Source organism: Amphibalanus amphitrite, unplaced genomic scaffold, assembly GCF_019059575.1.
Source record: "Amphibalanus amphitrite isolate SeventyFive unplaced genomic scaffold, NRLGWU_Aamphi_draft 001429F_arrow, whole genome shotgun sequence".
Lineage (NCBI taxonomy): Eukaryota > Metazoa > Arthropoda > Thecostraca > Balanomorpha > Balanidae > Amphibalanus > Amphibalanus amphitrite.
In genome coordinates this window covers 24,260-50,629 of record NW_024882922.1, presented here as the reverse complement: position 1 = coordinate 50,629, position 26,370 = coordinate 24,260, and the positions used below count along the sequence as shown (strand labels likewise).

The following is a 26,370-nucleotide window of genomic DNA, read 5'->3' as shown; positions in this document are numbered from 1 at the left end:
GACGTATCATGACCGAATGACTCCGGCCGCAGCGCCGAACGAATCACAAGAGGTAGTGGCGCACGGGTCTGCTCTGTTCATTGCCCTCTCTAGGGGAGCATGAGTCATTGTCGGAGGATTTGGCAGGAGGTGGCGCGGTAGCGTCCACACGTGGGGACCGCCCGGGAAGGGGATGTCTCGCCAGGGCGGGACGGGGCGGCTCCCACCGCCGCCGCGGGTGTTCCCGACCTCTGGCGCCGGAAGTATGTCTGTGTGCAGCTGATGTATGATGCTCTGAAGTTGCAGACAGACGCCCCAGACGGCTACCCTCCCCTCTCTCCTGCGCTGTCACCCTCCCTCTCTCCCGCGTTGATCATCCGACCGCAGACAGCAGCAAGTACAACAAAGCATGGCCCGTTTGCAACACACGGACCTACCGACCTTTTGTCTGCATTTTCACGCCAGACCCAGCTCAGTTAATCACAGATCGTGTGTCGTCTTTCACCCACGCTGAAGACAAAATCACGTAAGATTTGACACTTATATTTGGCACGTAACGCGAGTCGCGTGTCCGATTTTGACTGTGTGCAAATCAGATGACGTGCTTCAGTATTCATGCGTCATTGCGATATTTAATTCCCATTGTCATGGACAGTTCTTGATATATTTTGCGAGCCCACGCGAGGAGCAAGCACATGCATGAACTAGGGGATGCCTGAAGGAAGGCAGATTGGTAACTGCGGGATCGAATTAAAGGATAAAGTAGGTACAAATAGTTATGAAAGAGACAGGGGCATAGCATAAGGAGATACGGAAGTAAAGACGAAATAGAAAGAAAAATAATATTTATATTTGTGTTTGCATTTATATCAACTAAGAACGGGCGCATTCTCCGACGAAAGGCTGCCTCTGCAGGCGCAGCAGCTGCGGCGGTGGTGCAGCGGTGCGACCACTCCCGTTGGGTACACGGTCGTCTCCTAGCCGACTGACTGCTCTGGCAGCTGCGGCACCGACCGACGCTCATCAGGCTGAGTGGCGTGCAGGTCGTGTAGGACATACCCGGAGGCGCCGCGTGCCGACCCCCGCCGGCGCACCCCAGCGGGGGCAAATCTGCATGGCGCGGCGTGGCGAACTGAGCAGTTAAATTTACTGAGACGTTGCCGGTGACACGGGGCGAGGGATGTACAGCGTCATTCTTTTAGTAAGTTTGCCACTACAGGCGTAAAATATATGAAATTATGCAGCACTGAATACAAACTGGAAAGGGATTTGCTTCATCCCTTTCATACAAACTCAGTTTAGTATGAAGTTTTTCTGTAGACATACTGCACCGTCTATAACATGCCATGTTTGATTCTGCTGCCACTATTTCTCGCTGGTGCGTATCCTTCCATTCGACCAGCGTGTGAGTAATGGGTGCTGTGTCGTGGCTGTGTCCTGTCGTTAGCCCAGGTGCAGATCCATACAGTAATTGTCCTGGAGAATAGCCGAGCGCATAGCGGATCTTTCAGTACGGTCTGAATGCCGGCCGCGTCAAAGGCGAAATACCGGGGCGATGTTTTCATTGCCGCACTAATCAATCAAGTGGGTTTGTTATGACTGCACCAAGAGTGGGTGGGTGCCTGCATTCAGGTGCAATTTATATTCCGTTTAAGCGTCTTTTCGGATCGCTTCATTTGTCACGCCAGGTCAGCGATGCTTGATGAAGCTAGGCGCTTTTTTTCGTTCGTGCACCCGGTAGCATGGTCAATGGAATTATCTGTTCGCAGGCGATGGTAACGACGTTGATGGTCGTTTCACTTGTTTCTAGGTGGAATGATAGTTTCACATGTTATATGGAAACAGCCCGTGTTTTTCATGTTAATTCCGATATCCAAACAATCGCATCATGCCCTCCCCCAAAAAAGACGCATCTTTTTCCCCAAGTAAGCACAAGTACTCGTCCGTTTCCGCTCCATTTCTCCACAAGTCTTCCTATTTATACAGCCAAACACTTGACTGCGATGCTCGATTGTCAGATGACCTTGCGACTGCCGACTTTCTGAGGTACATATGCAGCAAAGCCTCAGCCGCCCCCGCCCCCGCCCCCGCCCCCGCCCCCGCCCCCGCCCCCGCCCCCGCCCCGCCTCCATCCCCGCCCGGCGGGCGCCTGCACCACTCACTTCCGCCGCCCGTCAAAGACCGGACGTGGGCGGGGGCGGGGGCGGACCCCGTGATGGAGATCTGATGGGTCGGAAAGGATCAAACCGTACGAGTATGCCTTAGGCAACGATAGTTTTATGCCATGGAAACTGACCTTTCAGCAGTCTATTTTTATTTAGTTCTATCCTCATTCAGTGATATGCTTATTTGAAGACTGTTCGAATCGATGTAGCATGCTCGCTGCAAAGTTCAATGTTTCGTTTTGACTAGTTTTACATTTTACTACGTTTGTTAAATACCAGATGTGTTTAAACTCTCATCATTTCCTGCTAAATAGACTACTTGAATCGATCCATCGTATCTAATGCCCTCTGCTGCTCCGCTCGCCGGCATTGTAATACCCCAGAGGCGATGGGAGATTGTGATGTCGAAACACCCCCTGCCGGCTGCTCCGGTTGACTGGCATCGATGACACCATGTTTACTTGACGGTCTGCTTTATCACGTGGCACGGATGACACTCTGCAGTGTCCTGTCATCATGTGAGAAGTTTGGTGACAAAGTCTGTCATCAGGAGAGTGTGTGAGGCTTGGATGTGCACAATGTGAATTCTCGTGATGTTTCAGCTTTGTTTGATTTTGAACCATGGCTATGTTCTACTTTTATGCATTGAATCGTGAATGGCATAACCTTTTCGCATCCATGCATTCGCTTCCAGTTACATCACTGATCACTTCATGCTTGCAAGGTGTATTTATATTACTTCATCACTACAGCCCTGCATACTGAAAATGCATTCATTAACTTATTTCAGTTTTCATATCGTCTGTCGAATCCCTGGTATATGTCGGACTGGCCAGACTAACGTCACTTCTTGATGTAGGTAAATGTCATGCCCTGGGGCAGTTCAAGTCCGGGGCGGCTTATCAAGCGCCGGGCAGTGGGCACTGCTGCAATTACAATTTCCAAGGAGTCTCCGGCATGACCGACAGGCAGTCCAGTAACCAAGAAATGAAGTGGTACATAACCAGAGTTGATTGATGTGGTCCGTCGAATTCCGTGCACCAGTGTGGCTTGCCTGTACTGATTTCCCTTTTGTCCGGTTCTTCATTTAGCCTATTGTGACTTGGTTAGCCGTGTTGTAATGTTATGGTTCATGTTAACAGGAATCATTTTTGTTTTTGTTTTGTTGGGTTAGGCCCTTTCGGTCGACAAGACCATTTCAGAGCCGGAAGGATGATAGGAATTAGGGGGAGACATTGGTCTGGGCGGGCACCCTAGTGAGTCGCCGGGGCTGAGCCCGTCCAGAGGACAGGCCACCCAGCCCCAAGGCACTCACTGCACCCGGCTACGGGGTGCGCTCCCTCAGGAGCAGCGGTGCCGCTCCAAGGGAGCAGCCCGCATGAGATAAAGTTGCCTGCCCAGCCCGGAAGGGGGTTGTGGCGTGGAGGAGAAGGATTTCAGTATCCTGAGGATAGAAGCACGGACAGGTGACAGGAATCATTAAATAAACAAACTCAAATAGCCCAGCTGAGCAAGCTTCATTTGTTTTGCCAACTTCATTTGATCTAAAATTCATGTGCCTGCTGCTTTGAATTTCCTCTCGCCAAATTCTCATAGCACCTGTACACTAAAATACTACGACAAGTCGCAGTTCCGCGCGCGATGCGATGCGATTTCGCTCACCGAAAGCGTTGTGATTACTGTAATCCCGAGCTAACTGCGCTCTTGATCAGGGATGTTCCAAAATTGCTTGTCATCTGGAAAGCCGAGAGTGGCCCATGAAAGTATCATTTCAGAGCCGGCGTATGACGCCCGAACTAGCCCATCTCGCTGTCACCATCTCATAGTGAACATGTTGCCGGCTGGCGGCTCTCAGCTGCTCTGGCCAGCCGCCGCCGACTTGACTCGCTAAAAATTCATGGACGTGCCGGGATGTTCAGATTCCGCTTCGGCGTAACCGTGCGACACGCTTCCATTCAAGACCGATGCTGCTGAGGGTAGAGGATTGGAGCGAGGGAGAGAGAGGGAGATAGAGAGAGTGTGTGAGAGAGAGAGGGAGGGAGGGAGGGAGGGAGAGAGAGAGAGAGAGAGAGAGAGAGAGAGAGAGAGAGAGAGAGAGAGAGAGAGAGAGAGAGAGAGAGAGAGAGAGAGAGAGAGAGAGAGAGAGAGAGAGAGAGAGAGAGAGAGAGGCGACCTGAGTTCCTCCCAAAGTGGATCTCCCCGCCCCTACACATGTCAAACGGGCCCGTCGAAAACGACGATTGATCCGTGGGCGCCAGCGAAGGGCGCCGCTCATGGCTGCCGCTCTCGACGACCCGGCTGCGGGCCTCGCGGCGTTTTTCATGCACTGCTGGGCTGAGCTGGGTAGAGTGGGTGAACCGCTGCTTCCGGGTTACGGAATCCCGTAGAGCTGTGACTTCTGGGCACTGTCGGGAGCGGCTGGAGCATCGAACGGTTGTCAATCGTTAGGAAGGCTACTTGCTGTTGATTGGTTCTGCATCTGATGCAAGATATGAACTGGTAAATGTAGTGCCGTTTTATTTCAGTTGGTCTTACATCGTTTATGTAGTTTCGTCTGAGGGCAGAGACGGCTTTAAATCATCCGTGCCGGCGTGGAAGCCTGCTCTCCGCTGGGGCCGGCGCGCGGTGGCGCTGCGAAACGCACTGGGACGGGTAATCTCGTCACTGCGCCGCTGCAGATTGCGTTCTCCGTGTTGACCCAATTTCAGCCCGTCTATTGTGTGTGTACAGAAGCACCAAACTCGGTTTGCTGACGACCCGCACCGCTTCCGAATGTAGGCGGTCAGGCAGCGGAGCGAAAACTAGCGACATTGATTTAAGCGCGGTGTGCTTGCGCGACTGTTATCGGAGCATTTCGTGGTTATGTTTATTTATGTTCAAGTTTAGCACAGACTGAGCACAAAGGTTGCATCGCATCATTTACATAGGTCATGCAGATGCGTTCGGATCCCGAATGTCAGGTGGGCAATATAATTTAGTCTGAAAACATTTATTTCGTTTTGCTGGCGCGACTGCGTCTGGTAGGCCAATATTTTCTCCATTGTCTATACTGTTGACCCCGGGATCGTTAAAAGTCTGGTTGCCAGGGTTGCGTCAGTTGCCAGGCCAGACTGGGCGTTTGTTGTATAAACGTTAGCTCCTGTCAGGAGACTTTTCGCGATGAAACCGCTGGTGTTTGGAGCCGAACCTGTCAGTTTTCAACCGTAAAATATCGTCTCACGTACTGAAATCTGACGTTAAATATATCCAGCTCGTGTCTTCTCGAGAGCAACTGATGTGATCGAATTACTCTGACCTTATGTCGATGCGGCTATCGCAATGACTGAAATGTTCCTTGCATTTGGATTTGGTCACTTGTTGTGCTATGTATTTGCATTACCCTGTCGACAGCCGTATCATATATTCTAGAGCGGCGTGGTGCCATTGACTTGCGCTCGCATAAGTTATTGCATTTGCTTAAGGCTTGCACTAGTTCTGGCATTTCTTACATCATTCTTTTCTTATACCTTGAACCAACTTTTCGTTAGCTGACATTATTTTTTTTAACGCTGCTTTAGTTCTCAGTCACACCGACTTTTCCACACACTAGTTCACAGTTGACCGTATATCCCATGCGACTCCTCAGTGTTGTCAGTTCCTCTGGCCTAAATCTTCACCTCGAGCACCGCTCGTGCACGTGCCAGCTTGGTCACGGGTGCCGCCTACTCCAGACGGCCGTGCCGAGCCGACCGCACGTGTGGCGCCCAGCTGCTGAAGGCGGTACGCATCCCTGAGGCGTCCTCACTCGTCACACGGGCCGTTACGGTTCGCTTGGAGACAGACCTCCAGACAGAGCGAGGGTTTGTTCCCTTGTGTCTCTGTTCCGCGCGCGCGTGCAGTCAGAGCCCTTCAACTGACCGAGTCAAAGACTAAGAAACTCGGTAATGGAATTTAGACGACATATCTCTATACAGAACTCTGCACTCTGCAGTTTTTCCCGAGTATTTTCCCTATCCATTTTTCATGTTCCCTAAATTTGCCTCCCTTCTATTACACTTCCAAGTCGATTATTACCTCACTCCCCTCCTCCGTAACGCAGTCTCGCGCCGTGAGCAAAAACCGCCCTCGGCGTCGGCAGCAGCCGACATCTGTTACCTTTATGACCGCACTACGGCCATTCATCTCAGCGCCGTGGCTAGCGCCGAGTTGTCGGGCATTATTCCTGCTGAGAATGAATGGTAAGGCGCCCAGCGCTTCATCTTCCAGACACCATGAAATCAAGCACGCCTGCTCATAGCGCTGGAAACACTCAGCCGTTGGCAGCATACAGTAGCGCGGCATTGGCTGGTCGGCGCGGCTAGACATGCGGCAATCGAGAACGATTCCCAGGGGCTCTGTGTGCTGTGTTTGTTAATATCAGCGTGCATTTGTATGGTTGGCGTGTCTCATTTATTTCGTGCTGTCTATTAGTATGTCTGCCAGAGTGATCGATAGTAAGACGATGGGTATCGGGCGAGGGGATCACAAAGGGAGGCGAGAGAAGATTTAGACGATGTTTTTGATGCGTGTGCAGCAATAATTTCGTGGCGTACATACCTGCGCAGTGCCCACTGTTTTTCGGATATCCTTGCACACGACGGCTGATGTTTTTTATGAATTTGGGGAAGGCATTGTGGGCGAAAATGAGTATGTGCTCAGTGCGTACGGCCACCACTTACCTACCGGTCGTTTTGATTAATATCTCTCTGCCGGCGGGTGGCCCCCGGCTGATGTCCTGCTGTCAGTCTGGTCTCATTTGTCAGCGACTATGGGCTGAAATGGCGCGACTGTGTCGCTCGTTGTCGCTCGTGTTTCGCCGGTAGCCCCGCTCAGCACCCCTAATTACGGCTAATTGGCCCATTCGGGCTGGGAGAAGAGCAGACTCTGTCCGGATATTACCTGAATAATTCACACAAATACCAGCGATAGAGGCCGCCGGCCCGGGGCTATATCATTTGACGGTGTCGGACCGTCTGCACTGAAGATGTGCTTCAGACTCCATAAAGGAGCCTTGTTTATCTAAGAATGAATGGGAAATTAGTTACATGAAGAAATTTGAGCTAGTGATACGGATATATCCTGTTATATCTTCCACTGGAAGCACAATCGCCACGCTTCACGTATAGAAGCTGAAGGTATTGGCCACATTTCCACCATTACTCTCCCAAAATGCCTTCTTACGTCTTCTTACTTTTCAAAACAAACACTCATTTGTCATTTTTAAACAATCTCAGCGCGATTTTATGGCTCTCCTCAATGTTTATGCGTGCGGTTTCGGCACGTGACGCCGTCGTGTGCGGTCCTGACAGCTCGTTTGTGCATCATTCTGCCCTGACCCCATTCGCTGAGCGCCGAACCCGCGTGTGCGGTCACCGAGCGACCCTGCGGTCACCCCTGGGGTGCCCCCTGTGAGGTCACGTGGCGGAACCGCTCCGCTATTTGCGTCATCGTGCTGTGTGTCGTCGGGCGCTGTTTGACACACGTCCGCGGCACTGCTAGCGAGTGGCAGGTGCGCCGGTGACAGCGACCCAAACACCCCGCGCGGGGCAGGGACGGGGGCCGTCGGTCCAAGGGCGCCACAGCTCAGGGCCGATAGAAAGGAGCTGTGAAGGAAGGAATAGGGCTAGCATTGGATGGTAAATAAGCAGACGTTATTCAGACATTGTTTTGATTTTCAGCAATAATTGACCTTTAATTCAGTAACCAGCATACAAACTGATAAGGTTTTCTTTACAATTTTCTTGATAACCCAATTCGAGTTAATTACATGTACATTGTACAATGTGCATGTTGTGTCACAACAGCATGTGCGTCTCGTTCTTCGAGGAGTTACATAAAATGCGGTATTGTATTTGGACCTTAGGTGTTTGCTCATTATTGGAATGTTTGTAGAGAAGCTATAGCCCTGCACTTTCAGGTGTACTGAGCAAACGCAAATGCGAGTTGTCCGACACACGATTTTTTCCAGGAACTCTATATGTATTATGCACTAGGGCACTATCTATGCACTATCTAGGGCATGTCTCGAGCGTTTGTTGCATAATCTTCTCTTTTGATGAATGCATTTGAGCAGCAGGGCTAGAATTTTCACTGCGACATCGTTCTTGTTTTGCAGCCCTCACCAGGTGAACATTCGCTCCCATTTTAAATCACTTTGGTCGGGAGTTGTGCGCGTGGCGGCGCGCTATGAAGCTTTAGCACGACACAATGCCGTGGGTAGCGATTACCAGGCTATCAGGGCTGCCGCCACGGGCGCCCCGCTACCGCCGTAACTAAATCGGGGGGTGTGACCTGCGGCAGTTACGCCTCCTCGCCCCCCCCCCTCCCCTCCCCGGCAACGGCCCCCACCAGAGCAGTGCACAGGCCGGTGGGCGACGGACGTACGGGGGCGGGCTAGCTGCCTTGTTCCTTCCTGGTTTTGTGTGACGGGGACACCGCCGTGACGCCTCAATGGCTCGGTGACAGTCGTGGCGCGCCTGTGACGGAGGTGACGCACCGGTGACGAACGCGCCGCGCCTGACAGATGGTCTGACAGGACGGGGAGTGATCCCCAGGGCCCGCTTGGACAGGTTGGTGGAGTGGTGACCTTTTGGCCCCGAGCCGCTCCGTCAGTGTTCCGTCGTCAGTGGTGCTCGTTCAGAGCACAGTGGTGACGCTGGTGAAGGCACGCGCCGCGCTGGTGAAGGCACGCAGTGGTGGTGCTGGATGGTGATGATATGTGATAGTGGTGTTGCGAGACATGTGGCGATCGATATGAGTGGTGATGGATGCTAGTGAATCGAGCCACCGATGCGAGATTGAAACGAGTGGCGACTGCTAACAGCACAACGATTTAATCATTATACACTGGTGAGTCCGGGTGCTGACCTATTTGGCTAGTATTTAAATGCTCTCGTCTATTTTCATTTTTTTTTTTGGCCAAGTTAAATGTGTCGGTCCTTTTATTTGTGTCGTATGTAGGAGTGTTGGATTTCACGCAGGAGACATTGGAAGTTCCCTCTGATTCAAATATGTCCCTGGGTAATCGGTTCAAATGGAAAATTATTTATACAGTCGTACCCTATAGCGTCACCATGCGCTTATTCACGCTTTCCTCTGCTTTATCGTAGCGATTGCCACGAAGAGTGAGGATCTGTGAATTAGGCGAAAAATTTATCATCTAAGAATGTCTCTTCTACGAAACCCTACAAATTGATGACGCCACGAATTCTAACAACCAGCACTAGAAGCTGTTGTGCTCAGGGTCGTGCAGAGCGAGAGGCGAGCAGCCCCACGCGGAGGACGAACACGCCGTGTTGGAGGCGGAGCGGGACACGTGTGACGTAACACGTGGGATGGAACACGTGTTGTGGCGAACACGTGGAGGCCACAGACGAGACAAGACGGAACACGCCTCGGAATACGGAACGCTCTAACGAGACGAGTCGGTCAATCCCCGCACTGGCACGGCTCGAATGCAAATGGAATGGCAGCGCGGCGCGTCAGGCACAGTCTGGCGCATTTCTGAACTGCATCGTGGCTGTCCCGAGGCTGTTGTTCTGTCAGCAAAGTCATTTCACGTTGACGAAGTGGGAGGAGGGTTTGACGGTCATGTTCTATTTTCGCCTTCAGTAACTATGGATGTGACGTGAGCATATGTGTTCAGCAGAGTCTGATGTCTGGTTCAACGAAATCCCTCATTTATCCTCGATAACTTTCACTTCACTTCCTATGCTATTCGATTCACTTCTACATTTTCCTTCATTCACCCAGAACGACTGAACGGAACGGGGAATTTTCCTCCAATAAGTCGACCGTTTCCTGAAACGGTACGATTTCTTATTGAATCATACGACGGTGGCAGCAGAGACGTCCTCAAAAACCTCCCGTGTTTTCATAGCTGACTTCGGGTGGAGTTTAAGCCATCTTTCAGTTTGTCTTCCGAAACTTGGCGGAGAGCACCGCGTCTCGAAGACCACGCTATCCCGCCGAGAGGCCGAGTTCTGTCCGGGAGGCGTCATTTTGTTTCTGGCCGCGTCCAATGTGTCGCAGCAGCTTGAGCTGACTGTGACTGATGAGTGTCGGACGGGTTATATTGAATCCGGCCCGACCCGGCTCGCCATAAACGCTCTGACACGGTCGACAAACGCCGACCGGCGAGACTCACCCCCAAAATAAACAGAGCCCGGCTATCCACACTGGCGCCATTGTATGGTCGGCTACAGCCACGGACGGGGAGAGGATAAACACCGCTCAGTGGAAGCTCACTTCACCGCTACGATCCGGGGCGTGTCGTGGAGAACGATCAGCACACGCCGCCGCCTCCCGAGTCACCCCGGCAAGGCTAATGCATCCGAGCGCGCCAGCATCTGGCCTGGCCCGTCCTGCGGCAAAAAGTGGGCACTTGTCCGCGGCTGGCGGCAGCTGGCCGACGATGGGGGAGACGGGCACCGACCCGAACAGACACGTGGGAGGCCGTTTTGCCCGGGCACGGCGTAGGTAGTGCGCCATGCCGCGCCGAGCCGTTCACACGAGTGAGGTTGTACTGCACCGCTAGCACGCAAGGCATCTAGACACTCTTGCAGTTTTTAGAGGACCCGGCGCTTCTGTGGCAGAGTTCGATGTCTCTGAAAGTCAGCCGCTAAGTGATGCACCGTCTGTTTAGCGCTACCCATGCAGATGTGGGCCTCGCCGAAGCGTTTTTCTTGTCGCCATTTTCTCCTCATCACCGAGAAGTGGTCCGTAAGTGGAGACTCGTTTGCGGCAATGTTCTGAAGTGGCAGCCCGTCAATTCTGCGTGCTTACTTGTGCTCGGGATGAAACGGGAATGTGCGCGCACAGTGCGAGTGAAAGTTGAAAGGTAGATATCAAATGAAAATGCATGCTTTTTATGACCGGAAGCCTTGACGACGGGGTGACTTTTCACCACTATAGTTCTTGTCTGCTATTAGTTATCTGACGCCATCGGATTCGGCTGCTGAACGATAATATTGAGTGATTACATGTCACACAGAACCATCTGCTAACGACAGCGGATAACTCAGGACATGTCAGCTGACACTTGACAGATCTGTCAACAAGTGGCTTATGACAGCCATGTCTGATGAATGGTGTGTCCATTCTGACTGTGACACACTAGCTTTCAGCTCTCCACGTCATCTTCGAAATGACCAGCGTAGCCAGAACTCAGAAATACCTCTCCTCTCTTCTCATACCACATTCAGCACAACCTTCATTTCGCCATTTCCAGATATGCAGCTCACCCTTTCTCATCACCAATGTCACTACATACTACCAACTAGCTCATAGCCCTATACCCAAACCAGCTTTCCACCTATTTCCTCGGACATCAACCCGTTCAGTGCCCCGTCCGCCGTCATTTCGTGCGCCACCGCTCCCAACTGAGGGCTGCCGGCCGCGGCGCCCGCTCCGCCGTCAGATTGGCCGTTAGCGACTGATAGCCAAATGATGGTCATTTGTTGCGCGTCGCTCTGTCGGGGCCATCGCCGTCGGTCCCGTCGGTTCCGTCGGCTCCGGCTCACACTGAGGCTATTCTCTGGTGACACTGACTGCGCCGACGCGGCCAAATTTTCCGCTGCTAAGTTTCACGATTCCTCTATTTCATTTCTTTTCAATAATTATGACGAACCGCTGATGCCTGAATGTTTTATAGTGTTGGCAGTATGTCTGCAAGGCTGAATTATGGTAGAATGGTAAGACCGACTTAAAGGTAGAATGGTAGAACCTGATTACCTGCCGGAAACAGGTCTATCAATGCCTTCGACCCCCGACTGGGTGAGCCGGACGTCGTCACGGAGCGCGCCGGACGTCGTCACGGAGCGCGCCAGACGCCATCCGTCACGGTCGACACCGCCGGCGGCCACGTCATGATGACGTCATTAGACTAGTTCGACGGCTCGGACCAGAATGGACCAGTTGATTTCAGGGCTCATTTGAGTTCGGCCGCGGGCCTTGGCCCCGAGGCCCGAGCGATAAGATGAACTCGGTTCACTGGCCGGCGGACAGGGGCTGGGTTTCGACCGCCCCCGCTCCCTGACCCTTACACGGTGTCGTATTTCTTCTTTGACTCGAGGAATTTTCCCTTTGCGGGAGAGCTGATTGCCTGGGTAGAAGTGGCCTAGCTCAACTGAGGAAGGTATGCAAGGGGCCTTGAAATGGGAGCCTCATGAGAGGAGAGAGACGGTGCTCTCACAAATTGCTCTGAGTGCAGCAAGAAAGTATAAGCGCAGTTCAAAAGTATAAATCATTTTGTAAATGCCTATTCAGTTAGAAGAAAACTTGTCTGCCTTCGCTGCTTTGCGAAAAGGCGTTGTACTACCAGCTTCGGAGTTCGGAATAATTAATACTGTAGAACGCCTCTATATGCAGTAAACATCGCCATCAATAAAACTTGTATGCATCTAAAACATGTATTTGGGTCGCCGTCATTTTCCATGAACATTTTGTCCTGGCTGCTCCAGAGTCAATGAATTAATAGGAATGCGGCAAATTTACTTTCGTTTTTTTACGTTAGGCATTAGGGCAGGCTAAATATAAATAAAGTGTTGAAAATATCCCAAAGTTATGCCCACCAGCACCACATTTTTTTTATCTCCTTCCCATCTACTTCCCTTCCTCCATCCCTTCCCATCACTTTCTCTCTCTCTGACACTCTCTGCCATCACGCCCTCTTTCGCTGCGCTATACGAGGGCCGTCACCATTGATCCTGATCAGGCATTGGTCCTCCCCCCAGATTTTCGCCAAGAGCGATGAGAAATCCATACGGACAGTATGTTTTTCTGCGGAACGGTGTTCGGTCACTGTCTCCTCGACCACACGCGGCAGGATAGACCATTTTTCGGGAACCTCGACACTCTCCCCCTCTTCTAACCACCCGCGGTCTCGCGCACAAAACACTCATGGTGGGGTTTCTGACCCTTTGACCCCCCTCGCCATCCGAGCCGCTCGGCGACTCGGCAACAACACAGCTCTCTTGGAACACGCCCATCTCGGGTTTCACACGATTCCCGCAGTCTCCACGCTGTGCTGTCCTCTGCTGTTTCGCGGTATTATCTGGACGGCACTTCCACGTCCTTACGCGGTAAAGCTGCGCGCGATCGACTCACGGCAAGCTGCGTCGAACGGTCGTAAATAAGTCTTTTTTATCTCCGCCGGGAGGAGAAATATTTACCCGGCTTAGTGGCCGGCTTATTTGCCGTGACAGCGCCGTAAAAACCGCACCGCACCGCGCCACTGCCGCGGACGGCGGTGCCGGAAAGAGAAGCCTGGTCTCCGTAGTACAACGCCGCCGGCGCAGCGACTGCTTGGTCGTGGTCTGCGTCTGGCTGGTTTTTTAGATCCGTCTGGTCTACCCTCGGCATGGCGGCGCGTGACCCGACACGGTTGTTCCCGCCAGCCCCGCCGCCGCCCGTCACAGCTCTCAGACTCTCTTTGTCGGCGGCTGGCCCTGATGGACGTGTGCTGGCGAGGAGTGACCAGCTCTGAAGAGCGGCGTCTGCCTGTAATGAGCCAGAGGGGCGCCGCTCCGCCGCAGAGGGGTGGCCGCCGCAGGGCTCTGGTAAATGTTTGTGTGTATGTGAGGCGGCGCGTCACTTTTTACAGGCTGTGACGATGCGTGCGCCGTGCTCAGTGGAAGGGGTCGTCATTACGCTCAGAATAATATTTAGGTGTCTGTGGGTGTGTAACTAAAGCGGTACATGGGGCAGAATAGAGACATAAATAAAATGTGATATGTTATGGTCGGCTTTACTGGCCGGCTGCCAGGGGTGAGTCCTCTGTTATCCTCAGCCCGGCGATGTTGCCACGAGCCGCGGCGCTGGCAACAGAGGCGCAGTTCGCCCGGCCGCCGTATTCGGCCGCCGTCATGAATACCGTGCTGATGACGCAGCCGGCCTTGTGGGAGGATTCGAGCCGGGACTAAAACAACTGTGACAGGATGAAATAAGTCATTCTCGTCGCGCTGAAAGGGGCTGTGTTCTCCATAATGTCTCTGGGTTCACACCACTGAGTGCAGTGTGGGAGCCTACGGCGATGACCTATGGCGTTATCTCTATCGCAGTTCCAATACTTCGTCCCTGTTCCTATCTTTTTACCCTAGTATTCGTCTACGATCCTATCCACGTCCTTTTTCCCATTGTTTCGTCTTACTTCCCCTGACCCCGTCCCCTTGGCCTGCTCATTATCCTCCGTCTCTGCCCTTTCCTCGTCCCCCGTTCCTTTCCCCGTCCCCTCCCCCCGCTCCAGCATCACCTTATCCCCATCCCTGTCCAATGTCCATACACCTTCCCCGCCCGCCCCGGTCTCCTCCCCTGTGCCCGTAGACCCTGTGTTTACACCACGACTCGTCCGACGACCGTGCGTGGCCCGGCTCCTCGCAGTCCTGTAATTAGCCGCGTCGGAACAAAGGTGCGAAGATGAATGAAGCGATCACCGGATGGCTTAGTCGCGACAGCTAATTCCGGCGCGGGCACAACAGAAGCGGTATGCATTTTTGGGCGGCAGTCTCGGTTATTAAGCCGTCGATCGAGGTGTTAGGAACTATCGACGAGTCGGGCTTCGGGGTTGTTTAGGGGTTCCTCCTTGGATTTCGATATGATTAGCTGTCGTGTGGTGGAGACAGACACGAAAACAACGCCTTTGTAGGACCACTGAGTCGAGACCCCTGTCAATGCGAACAGCGTGACGAGAAATTGGGTCAGAAAACAAGCCAACAAGTTATCGATTGTTTGGGCGTAGTCACAGGGTCGTCGTATGATTTGTTTGAGACTATGACACGATAGTGAAACACAGAACGTGATGTCACGTAGCATGCATTGATGATGTGTGGATGTCGCTCATTTTCATCATTCCTAGAAATGCACTTTCATATGACGGCCTTTAAGTTTAGGATACACGTACTGGACAAATTGAACATCGGTTATACTTTTTGCATACCAACGAGCTCCATCGAAGTCTGAAGTATAGAAATAACGCATGAGAAATATTATGCAAGTCGACTCGATGCCTAATTCAATATACCCTGAGTCGATACTGCTGGAACCACATTATGGTTGCACTGTACAAAAGTTACTGATTTGAAAATTATTGTAGGTGTATCATTTCAAAGATAAGAATTAATTGAACTAATATGAGCTGCTTATAAACATAAACTAAAGTGTATTTCGCTTGTGCAGTTTGCATTGTAACGTAAAGATGCATGAATGTGGTTCACTGATATTAAACAGCGCGACTTACTTTATATTTGGGACACTGAAGTGCCCTTGACATATCCTATTAACTTTTATTACGATGTCTACACCTTTTTTCGTCCGAATTCACAAAGATGAAGTCCAAATTCACAAAGCTGAATTCCAAATTCACAAAGCTGAAGTCCAAATTCACAAACCTAAATTACGAATTCAAAAGTCGAAAGTCCAAATTCACAAACAAAAAGTTGGAATTCAAAAAGATAAGATCGAATTTCAAAAAGCAAAAATGTGATTTCAAATAAGTAACAAGCAATTTCACAAAACAAAAATGCAATTTCAAAAAGATAATGTTTGATTTCAAAAGATATTCTGAACTAACTACAGACAAAGCTGCTGCACCTGAATTTTATATTTTTATAAGAGGTGCTTATAAGAAAAGGTACATAAATTTCCGCATGAGGAATACATCTGCTAATATTATGTAATATTCCTATTTGGAGGAACTCATTTAACAAAAATAGCACATGGAACACGTGATTTTTTACAACAATTGTTTATGAATCCACATGAATCATTCTGAACGTTGAACTCACAGATGCTTACCTCATTTGCTCTGTTAACGTCAATAACTTGCTGTGATTTATTTTATTGTAGCCAGGTATGTCTCAGTCCTCAACGGAGGTTGACCATTTTTTTAACCATGATGGGGATATGCAAGTTGAGGTAGAATTGACAGAGGTTGAAAATCCAGTTCCTGACGGAGCTCCTGACGAAGCTGGACCTGCCGGTGGCGGTGACGGCCCACCACAGCCGCGAGGCAGGCGCGGCCCTCCGCCGGGCACCAGGCGTGGGCCGTACAAGCGGATCCCCCGGGATGCCCAAGAGCGGGTCGTGGCCGTGTTCAATGAAGGTGGAGACTGGAAGGCGGCTGCGACAGCGAATGGAATTCCGGTCCGCACTGCCTACGGGTACATTACGAGGCCCGAAGGACAGCTGCCGCGTCCCCGTGGCGGTGCCACAAAGAAGAAAGTTACCCAGGGGATGGTCGACAAGATGGTCACTTACGTCGAGGAGAATCCATTGATATCTCTCGTGGAGATCGGTCGCAATTTGCGCCAGGACACCGGTGTCACCATATCCGTCCCGACCATCCACCGCCACCTGCACGGCCAGCTGTTTACTATGAAGAAGGTCGTGGCCGAGCCAGTGGCCATGAACAACGCCGCAAATAAGCAGAAGAGGGCCGAGTACGTGCGAAAGGTGATGGCGGCGACGGGGAGTGGGAGATCGGTGCTCTACATGGATGAAACGAACGCGAATCTGTTTTTGCGGCGTTCTCAGGGCCGATCCCGCCGCGGCCTGCGATGTTCGGTGAAGGCCGCCACCAGTAAGGGCCCCAACGTCCATATCATCGGGCTGATGTCGCAGACCGGCATCATCTACTGGGAGCGCCGACGAGGGTCCTTTCGGAAGACGGACTGCTCTGACTGGCTGCGACGTGCCCTGCAGGCCTGCCCTCTGCCGCTCGACCAGGTGACGATCGTCTGTGACAACGCGCCGGTACACTGTGACCTGGAGGCAGTTGCAGCCGAGTTCCCTGGTCTGGAGCTGGTACGGACAGCGCCATACAGCGCGCCGTTGAACCCGATTGAGGCTGTCTGGTCTGCAGTGAAGGCGAACATGAAGCGGGGCATGGCGTCATCATTCAGCGCCATGATGGACACGACTGACGGCATCACCCAGCAGGAGCACCGGCTGCGCTACCTGGAGGCCAAGATGGACGCCGCCATGGAGTGCATCAACCCGGTGATGTGCATGAACTTCTACAATCACGTCCAGCGCCACTATGCCGGGTGCGTGGCCCTGGCCGACCTGGCGATGGGCGTGTGAGAGTGATGGAGGTTCAAGATATGTTTCTGATTTGTAGTGGCTTAGTTCCAAACGTGCCCTACGGCGTTGTCAGACAAGCAGCTTTGCGTTGTTTTTGTCTAAGTCGCAAATAAAACTGTCCGTCCGTTGCCTTGCATTTATTTCAACGAGATCAGTGCCTGCAGATGGCCACTCTGCTCATTATCACGTTATTAGGTATCCACTATAAGCTAAAACCGACAAATTCTGAAGATATAGGAACATTATTTTTACATCCGAAAAAAACAAAATATTTTGTCATTTTAAATTGTAGGTATATGTTAAAAGAGCTAGGTAACATATCATCAGAAAACAACAAGAAACAACGTTTGAAATCCAGCATTATCTTTTTGAAATTGCATTTTTGGTTTGTGAAATTGCTTGTTACTTATTTGAAATCACATTTTTGCTTTTTGAAATTCGATCTTATCTTTTTGAATTCCAACTTTTTGTTTGTGAATTTGGACTTTTGACTTTTGAATTCGTAATTTAGGTTTGTGAATTTGGAATTCAGCTTGGTGAATTTGGAATTCAGCTTTGTGAATTTGGACTTCATCTTTGTGAATTCGGACGAAAAAAGGTGTAGCTGAAGCGCGCTCGACCCAAACCTGTTTTAATTACGCTGCAGTTAAGTATTTTGAAGGGAACGAGTGTTCATTAGAAGACGTTTCTTTCATCCTGCCTTATGAAACGCATCCGAGCTGCTTTTCAGTATCTCGGGTCTTTTAAGTTGTTTGAATGCTCGCTGGTTGTCTTTCTTGATGTCTTTTCTTTTTACGGCAAACATTTTTCCTGAGAATCTTCGATATTGCAATGTTCAAAGCTATATATGTCTTTTAATGGCATTTGTTGTTATCGAAATACATATGACAATATGTAAATCTTTTTTTTTTCTTGCAATGCTTAACAATATCTGTCTAGATTTATTCAAACAGAAAAACATGAATCATATGTGTGTATTTACACCTTCAGCGCTTGGGCACACCCCCATGCTTGTCCGAAAATCGTAATTTTTAGCATTCAAAACCAGGTGCACTTTTTCTCGCTCTGTGTTTTGCATTTTGAGCTTTTTTATATATTAAAAGGTGTGAGGCGTCCCTACAAACAATCTTAGTTATATATGCTGCATTTCTGACATGCCGGTGCTGTTGTGTGTTTCAGATGGAGGGCCGGTGGCTGGCGATCGTCAGCTGGCTGTCACTGACTGTGGCAATGACATCAGCAGTACAAACGTTCTCCACAGAACCGGAGGACCAGAGTGTTGAGACGGGACAGACCGTGGTGCTGCCATGCAAGGTATGTGTGCAACAGTACTGTTGCGCGAAACATGTGTCGCACCGTTATGAGGTGCGATATGAGGTGGTGTAGCCAGGAGCCTGCCACTAATAGGGTTAATGCATTGCGGGAAACGAATAATGACCTTTTCATATGGACCCCGTTTCCATGGGCATCACTGATCCGGATCAGCAAACTTAAATCGTATTATATTTCTCGAACTACTCGCTACATGATATAATTCAAAGTGGATTAGGCTTATATAACCATTGAATCCCTTATTTTCATTTTCATTTAGTGTCTAAATATACTGGATTAGCTAATCCATTTTTACTGATCCGGATCAGTGATGCCCATGGAAACGTGGTCATGGTTTCAAAATGTTCCATAAGGAGCAAAATCAGTCGATTCTGATCAGTCGATATCTGAAAGTGTTTGATTCGTTCCCATTTCGATTTCGATTTCGATTCAATTTCGATTCGATTCGTTCGCGCACTGTCCGACGGCCGACTCCTGGCGGCCGAACGACATGCTGTGCCGCCGTACACGGAGGTGCTGCGGCACAGCCTACCTCCACAGGATAAATCTGACGCCGGCCCTCCGCGCGGGCTCTGCTCGGCTCTCTCAGGTGGACGGAGCTGCGGGAGCGGTCCAGTGGACTCGGGACGAGTTCGGTCTCGGGGTCGACCGAGATCTTCCCTCCTGGCCGCGCTACAAGATGATCGGCACCGATCGAGACGGGGTCTACTCGCTGGAAGTGCAGCGAGTGGCGCTCGAGGATGACGCCGTGTTTCAGTGCCAAGTGGGCGCCGCCGCCGGATCGCCCGGTATCAGGTGAGGGACGGTGTTTTTCTTGAAAACAATAGCGATGATATAATTTTATTCAAAAGAGTCTTGCAGCAGCAGAGTGAAACAGAAAATGATTGCATCTGTTCTCACATTCGCATGGGGCACTCTTGCAAACTTGTTTTAACCCTCACACCGACGGGGGGGGGGGCGGATATCCGCCCCCCTGAGGTTTTTCGCGAATAGCGGGAAAACCGCGGCGCGTAGCGCCGCGAAATTTGGTATGACTATAACCTCATCAATTTTACACATGGTGTGCAAGTTTGAACTTCCTACCTTTAAAGGTCAGGTCACCAGGTCACTTTGAATGACCCAACCTCAAGTCACTTTTTTGCAACTTTGTCACCGTGCCACAGCTACAGTAGATGTCGGAGGCCTTTGAAAGTCGCAGGATATTATTAGGTCATTAGTAGCTACAATTTGTATATCTCGGAATTTTGATATCGGTGACCTAAGGTCAGGTCAATTTCGCGACCTCCCCATTATAAGTCAATGGGGGAAAAATCAACTCCCTGTTTTTACCACTAAAACGGGTCGGAATGGCCCCATATACTTTACATGACTTCATATACGATCAACCTTCACTACCTTGAGGTCTGTTTTGCTGTTGGGCAGCTGTGAGGTCATGTGACGTCATCAAAGGTCACCAAAGGTCTTTGGCCAATAACTCCGTACAGGAACAAGATACAGACGCGTGGATGGTCTCATTGTGTTCAGCTCGTCAAGACGCATCGAATGATATACATGATGACCTCAAGGTCACGTGACCTGAGGTCAACCTTTGACCTTGACCTTTCGAGGTCAACATATATATCATTCGATGCGGATTGACGAGAGGATCACGATGATGCCCTTAGTTTGTTCCTATCTTGAATAATTCGAAAGTTATTCGAGTAAAACTCTCTCCATATCTAGCGCCGCCATTTTGACTTTTTCGACCCCTGTGACGTCATCTTTGACCTGACCTGAAAATGACCTTAGTAAAAATTGTAGATCTTGGCCGTGCGTATCCGATGCCGTTTACCGCTTGTCGCTATCTTGCTTCGTTCTCGAGATCTCAGGGGGGGGCGGTCATCCGCCCCCCCCCCGTCGGTGCGAAGTTGGCGCAGACCCCCGTCGGTGCGCGGGTTAACATATGCATCCATTACCTGTATCCAGTCTCTGTGTTACAACTTGGATAACTCATTCAACACAATTACGATGTTCAATCATGCGAACATTGCGTGCATAAAACTTATTGGAAATACATGACTTCCAGTTGACTGGAGCGCTGTGAGTTCCTTGAACCTGAAGGCGGCACCGGTGTCTGTTATCTCAGCACACACGCTGCCACCGACGGCTCACCAGTCAGTCACGCGCCCGAGTATCGTTCATGGCCAGCAAAATTCCTGCAACGACAGGCGGGCAAATCATTGTGGCTGCAATCGTGCCGGTACCATGATCCCAGTTACGACGCACCCTCTCAGCCGGATGTCATCCATCGTTCTGCTGCTCCTGAAAGCGTGCCTTTGGTAGCGACAGCCTTCCAGTCGGCGCGGCAGTGAATTGATTCTGCAGAGTGAAGGGCTGAGAAGTTTCGGCCGGGAGAATGGCCCAAGTTGAGGGTAAAGGGTTGTAAGGCTCACACCCAGAGAGTGCGGCGCACATTGTGGCGCCGGTGAAAGGAACTTGTTGAGAGCGGAGCTAAATGTCTCACGAATCTATATTACTATTTGAGGAGGGTGCGTCTGTCCGTTACCGAGGTCCCGACTTGGTCGTGCTTTGCGTGGACTACAGGCCAGACCGTTGCACCTAGCCCGGTGAAATTTGCACAACTTATAGATCAAGGATGCACGACTTGCCTTTGAGGGGTCTCAGCTCGATCGGATTGATAGGGAGCGCGTGGCGCGTGCTCAAAAAGTGCAAATTCGCGTCATAGACTTTACATGTATAAATCGGCGTGCGAAATCGGGCGAAAACGGCTAATTTCGGCCGACACGGGTCCAGTTCCCGTGCAATATCTTGGTGACCAGGGGTCCGACCGGCACGGGGAAAACAGCATCGTGTACAGAATTGAACGGGCTATTGAATGGTGTGCAATGCAGAGGATAGCACGCGCCACGTGCACCGGAGAGGGCACTTTTATTTGAAAAATTGCGGTTTTTGAGGGATTTTGGAATTAATTTTATTTTTAGGTGACCGTTAAATGGAGCGAGTTGAATCAACGCCTATTTGCAAGAGAAAGGTACCGCCTCTCATATAAAAATTCTGAAAAGCTGATTGATCCAAATCAAGGTGGTGCAAATCACAGGAGAAAATAGTGTTTGTCAATTTTGTGCCACTTTATTAATCACACGGGGTTTGCTGCATAACCTGATACCTTTGGCAATTGAATATGGTACCATTGGATAGAGCATTCAATTCTGTCCAATATTCACTCTTCATTTTTGCATGATTAGCAACAGTATCCTTAAAAATGTAAATGTTCCAAACCATTACATTGTCATTTTTAGCGAAATTCATCGATGGCCCTCAAAAGACTTCACGCCAGTTTTCGAATCATTCTAAAGTAGAACGCATGATAATACGACACGGGCACCTCGATGCGATGTATCTTTTTTGTTTTATTACAAAATGCTTGGCCGTCAAAAAGCAATCGAACGAAATGGATACCAACCAAATCGACACAGACCAATCCAATACCCACGGGTCAAAAACCGAGCCCTTCTTCGCGTTGCGGAGCACGCGGGTAACCCTAGTGGCTTCCTATAGAGGTGTCGCATTGTTATGGTGGAAGCTGGTGGTGGTTTACAAGGTTAACCTTGACAATTCGAATATTGACTCCTGTGATATAATGAAGATCATGTTTGTTACATTTGGACAATGTCAGATTGTTCGTAATTGTTAATTATAATTATCTCATTTCGTATTGTAACTACTTATTTGTAAAACCATGAGTTTTTCATTTACCTATTGCCAAATCCTGTTTAGGACTTATTTGTGAATGCTCTTTTAATTGTTGTCATTCATTATACCTACTGGCACAGGTTTTTGTTGCATTTTCGTTCTCCTATTCACCATACCTCCTCTCCCATTGCTCGACTCTACCTTATCCCCTCTGTCCTGTTTTCCCCACGCCGCCGCACTGCGCAGTTACCCGGCGAGACGGGCGTCGTGTAGGACCGGGACCAGGGGCGGATCCAGAAAATGTCCAAGGGAGGGGCCATTAGAAACCAGGAGGCCCCCCCCATAATCCCACCTGTTGGAGGCCCCATCTTCCCACTTGTTGGGCCCCCACCCCCCAAAAAAACTGCGTCTATTGAGCTTATCTAGCTGTTCAGGCAACATCTCAACATCTGTGCAGGCTTGGAGACCCTCTGTGCAGGTTAGGAGGCCCTGTAAAAGTGGTCATCTCTGTGAGTATAAGAGACCTCCAAGTTATGAAAAGCTTTACCAATCTTCTAACAAAGAAGTCTTCTCAGCTAGTCTTCTAAGAAATAACTAAGTGGGTAGGTTAAAAAAAAAACTCATCGGATTTCGGCCACTTTATTTTCAGGAGGCCCCCTTTTCAGCTTTTTAACTTTTTAACTTTTTATTTTATTTTTGAAAAAAATCGGCCAAGGGGGGGCCATGGCCCCCATGGCCCCCCCCCCCTTGTATCCGCGCCTGACCGGGACGACTGTCTGTTTCCTCTGGCACTTCTCTCCGCGCCCGGCGGCCCGCTCCCAGGAGGATACCTGACCCGGCCGGTACGCCCAGGTCGCTCGGCCTGCGCCGCCCAGCCACACACAAGGTTTGTTTCCCATTACTCGGCGATCGTAAAATCCCCAGTTCAAATAGTGGGCTCACAGTCGCTGATGGGATGCGGCGCTGCTGGCTGTAAGCTAGAACAACCAGTACAGATCGGGAAATTGGCTCAGTTACGAGTCTTACCCAGCAGGAGTGGAGCAAACGTGATTGAAAAGGAAGTGTGCTGGCCAACAGGCTGATGACATTTTAGAAGGCAGCCAACTGCCCAGTCGTGGTCTCATGTAACGAAAAAAAAAACGCTAATAACGAAAAACGATGCTTGAAAATATCCTCGATATTCTGAAGAGAATTTGTATTGCAGCTTTGTTTTTTTTTTTGCGTTGCCACCAAAATCTTTCAGCGCTCGTATCACGAGATCTCTTCACCAAATCCCTGGCACCCATCTGCCGCGGATGGGCCCCGTTTCGGCACACAGAGCTGCAGAAATGACGCCATCATTTTGGGCGTTCCGCGCGACTCGCCAGGAGCGCTGTGCCATGGCCGCGCGGCCGCCGCGAGATTCGAGCGAGTCTCCTCAGTGGGGGCCTCATTTCTCGCGGTCGGCCATGGCCAGCTAGCCGTGTTATTGGCGCCGCTCCGGGCCTAGAGAGTGACCGAGCTCGGCTGGCCGTTACGCGGACCAGCGGACGGCACAAGTTGCTCAATTTCGGCCCGCATATGTAAATTCGTGCCGGTGGCGGCCAACTTGACTGTGTGACCGTGAGACCAGCGACGCCGGCGCGGCCGGCAGAGACGCCAAACAGACTAACATTTGTATGTGGCCGAGTGGGTACACTCGGAGACCCGTGTTAATCGTGTATCAGTATCTGTCTTTCATCGAAAGAGTCGTCACTCAATTATTGCTGTGGTTGTTTTCGCATTTGTAATTCACGACTGTGTACCGATATACTTGTAAAACCCTCAGTTAGTATCCACTCAATCTGATTCCAGCTAAGCTGATTGATGTGTGCTTTCTGTTCCATTCCCTCTCATTATGTGTCGAAGCTCCGAGAGACTGTTGAAGACCGCCAAGCGCCGCCTGCGCCCGCGGGCAATCTTGTTACGCTGATTGCGTCGATCCACAACCGCCGCCGGATGCCGTTTGACCGGCGACGCGTCGATAATTTATGTATGTGTCGACAGCGGCGCTCGGCTGGTCTGCGGGCGAGCCTGATGATCCGTCGCTAGAGTCCTGAGAGACCGGTTCATCAGACGGGCGGCTGTGTCTGTAGGTTTCCCAACGTCGTCTGGCTCCATAGGAGTCTGTTACCGGAAAGTCTGAGCCTCATCCCCCTGTTGAATGTCTCACTCTAGTCTCATGCTTCCAACTGCAAGGCTTTTCAGTCCTGTTAGGTTTTTCTTTTATCTCTGTCCTCTGCATCTGGCTCATAGACATGGCCGCGAGACATCCATTATATTGTTTGACCATGTACATACATACAGTCCACAGCAGAAGTAATGTGGGGTTTCAGTCATGGGTATGTTCTGCTTCTGAAGCTTAGGAACGATTAGCCAGACTACAATGAAACTTTGAATGCAGCCTATATGTATCGTCACCCTTGCAGCTGCAACTTTAGCTATTGACATCTTCTTTTCGATCACTCCGCATTAAACAATCGCCAGTCAAAGCCAACCGTTGAGATTGGTAAAACCCTACATTGCTTTAGCGGTGGGCTGTACCTATGCATAGTGATAAGCTTGCTGACGCGTTACTTACCTGATTACCCTCTCACTCGTCTACCTGCCTCCGTACCAAGCTCGCCGGCCTGACTGACAATGAACTATTTCCCCACCCTTCTGACTGGCCGCATCTCTGTCCCCAGGTCCCGTAACGCCCGTCTCAATGTGCTGGTGCCGCCGAGTGCCCCGCGCATAGTCCAGGGAGAGGACCTCTCCACCACCGCTGGGGTGGTCATCAAGCTGCAGTGTGAGAGCCGAGGAGGAAAACCGCCGCCAAAGGTAGGTCCGGAGCGCCCGTGGAGTTCACAGGCCTGTGGGGAACCGGACGGAGGAGAAGATAAGCTTGATGTTCCACTGATGCTTATTCATTCTTGTGTTCCAAAATTGCATAGATCCGTTTTGCTTTGTCGCCGACGTAGAACTTCATCGACCACTATAGTTCTTTAGTTAGTTCTTTAGTTAGTTTAGTTCTTTAACTCTTCACTATCAGCCACCGCCTCTCACTATACTCAAGCCGAGACAGCGAGCAGCGAGCAGTTGCGGCAATGTTCCCAGGAATTGCTCTGTTTGCTAGCAGTAGATCGCCGCCTACCACCGCCGTTCGCATTATGCGGCCGTCGGCTGCACGACTTGTTGCCGCTAGTGGCGTCGGTCCGGCCATCTGTCTGTCTTTGTGTGTCCGTATGTCTGTCTGGCGCGCGCCGGAATGCGAGCGCGTCCGGCGGCGATGTCTTGGCGTGTTTTATCGTGCCGCGCTTCCGGCTGGCGCATCGCCTCTCCACCACCGGTGCTGCCATCTGTTGACGCTTCTACGAACCTCCGGCAGCTGGAGTGGTTCGACAGCGATGGCACACAACTGGAGAATAACATCACCAGCGAAGACAGACACATGTCCGACGGCAAACGCTACGTCGTCGAGTCCACGATCCTGCTGGAACCGGAGGCGCGTCACGACGGCGCCAACATCACCTGTAAGGCCAAGAACGAGGCGCTGGACGAGCCGCAATCGGTGGCGCTTACTCTTCACGTCAAGTACCCGCCAGAGGTGGCCGTGGAGATAGACTCGACGCAGGTCAACGAGTATGATGACGTCACATTCAAGTGCTCGGCCACGGCCAATCCGGATGATGACGTGAGTTGTGCGGGTTGTAAGCTGGCTGCTAGGTACTTTTTGATTTGTGATGTTTTCTAGCTTTGACACGGCAGAGACGTTTTGCTTTACTTCTGAAAATAATGGGGAAATAACATTTAGCTCGAAAAGCACGTTTGCCTTTGAATTGTTGTCCCACGTCATGTCATATGTTTGTCGGTGCTGCCCACGGCTCATCTCACGTGTTCACGTCACCGCCCACCGCTGTCTACAGCTCATCTTCAAGTGGTTCATCCGAGACGAGGTGGTGGTAGGTGACCACGGCAGGGAACTCAAACTGAGCTCCATCGGACGAGAACTCAACTCAGCCGCCGTCAAGTGTGACGTAACGAATGAGATCGGCACGGGCAGCCACTCGGTCGACTTAGACATTCGCTGTGAGTTTGACACAAG

The 26,370-nt window shown here is 50.9% G+C and overlaps 1 protein-coding gene across 1 annotated transcript in view; it reads left to right on the top strand.

Moving 5' to 3' along the window:
• Nucleotides 1–26,370, top strand: part of LOC122373003 (irregular chiasm C-roughest protein-like) — a gene marked incomplete at its 3' end in the record, with an annotated part of 61,455 nt that overhangs the window by 21,586 nt on the left and 13,499 nt on the right. Inside the window, exons 3-7 of the mRNA XM_043350713.1 lie at nt 18,420–18,554; nt 19,162–19,367; nt 24,971–25,106; nt 25,654–25,959; nt 26,192–26,354. Coding sequence (XP_043206648.1) covers nt 18,420–18,554; nt 19,162–19,367; nt 24,971–25,106; nt 25,654–25,959; nt 26,192–26,354 — 946 coding nt within the window. The remainder of the gene's footprint in view (nt 1–18,419; nt 18,555–19,161; nt 19,368–24,970; nt 25,107–25,653; nt 25,960–26,191; nt 26,355–26,370) is intronic.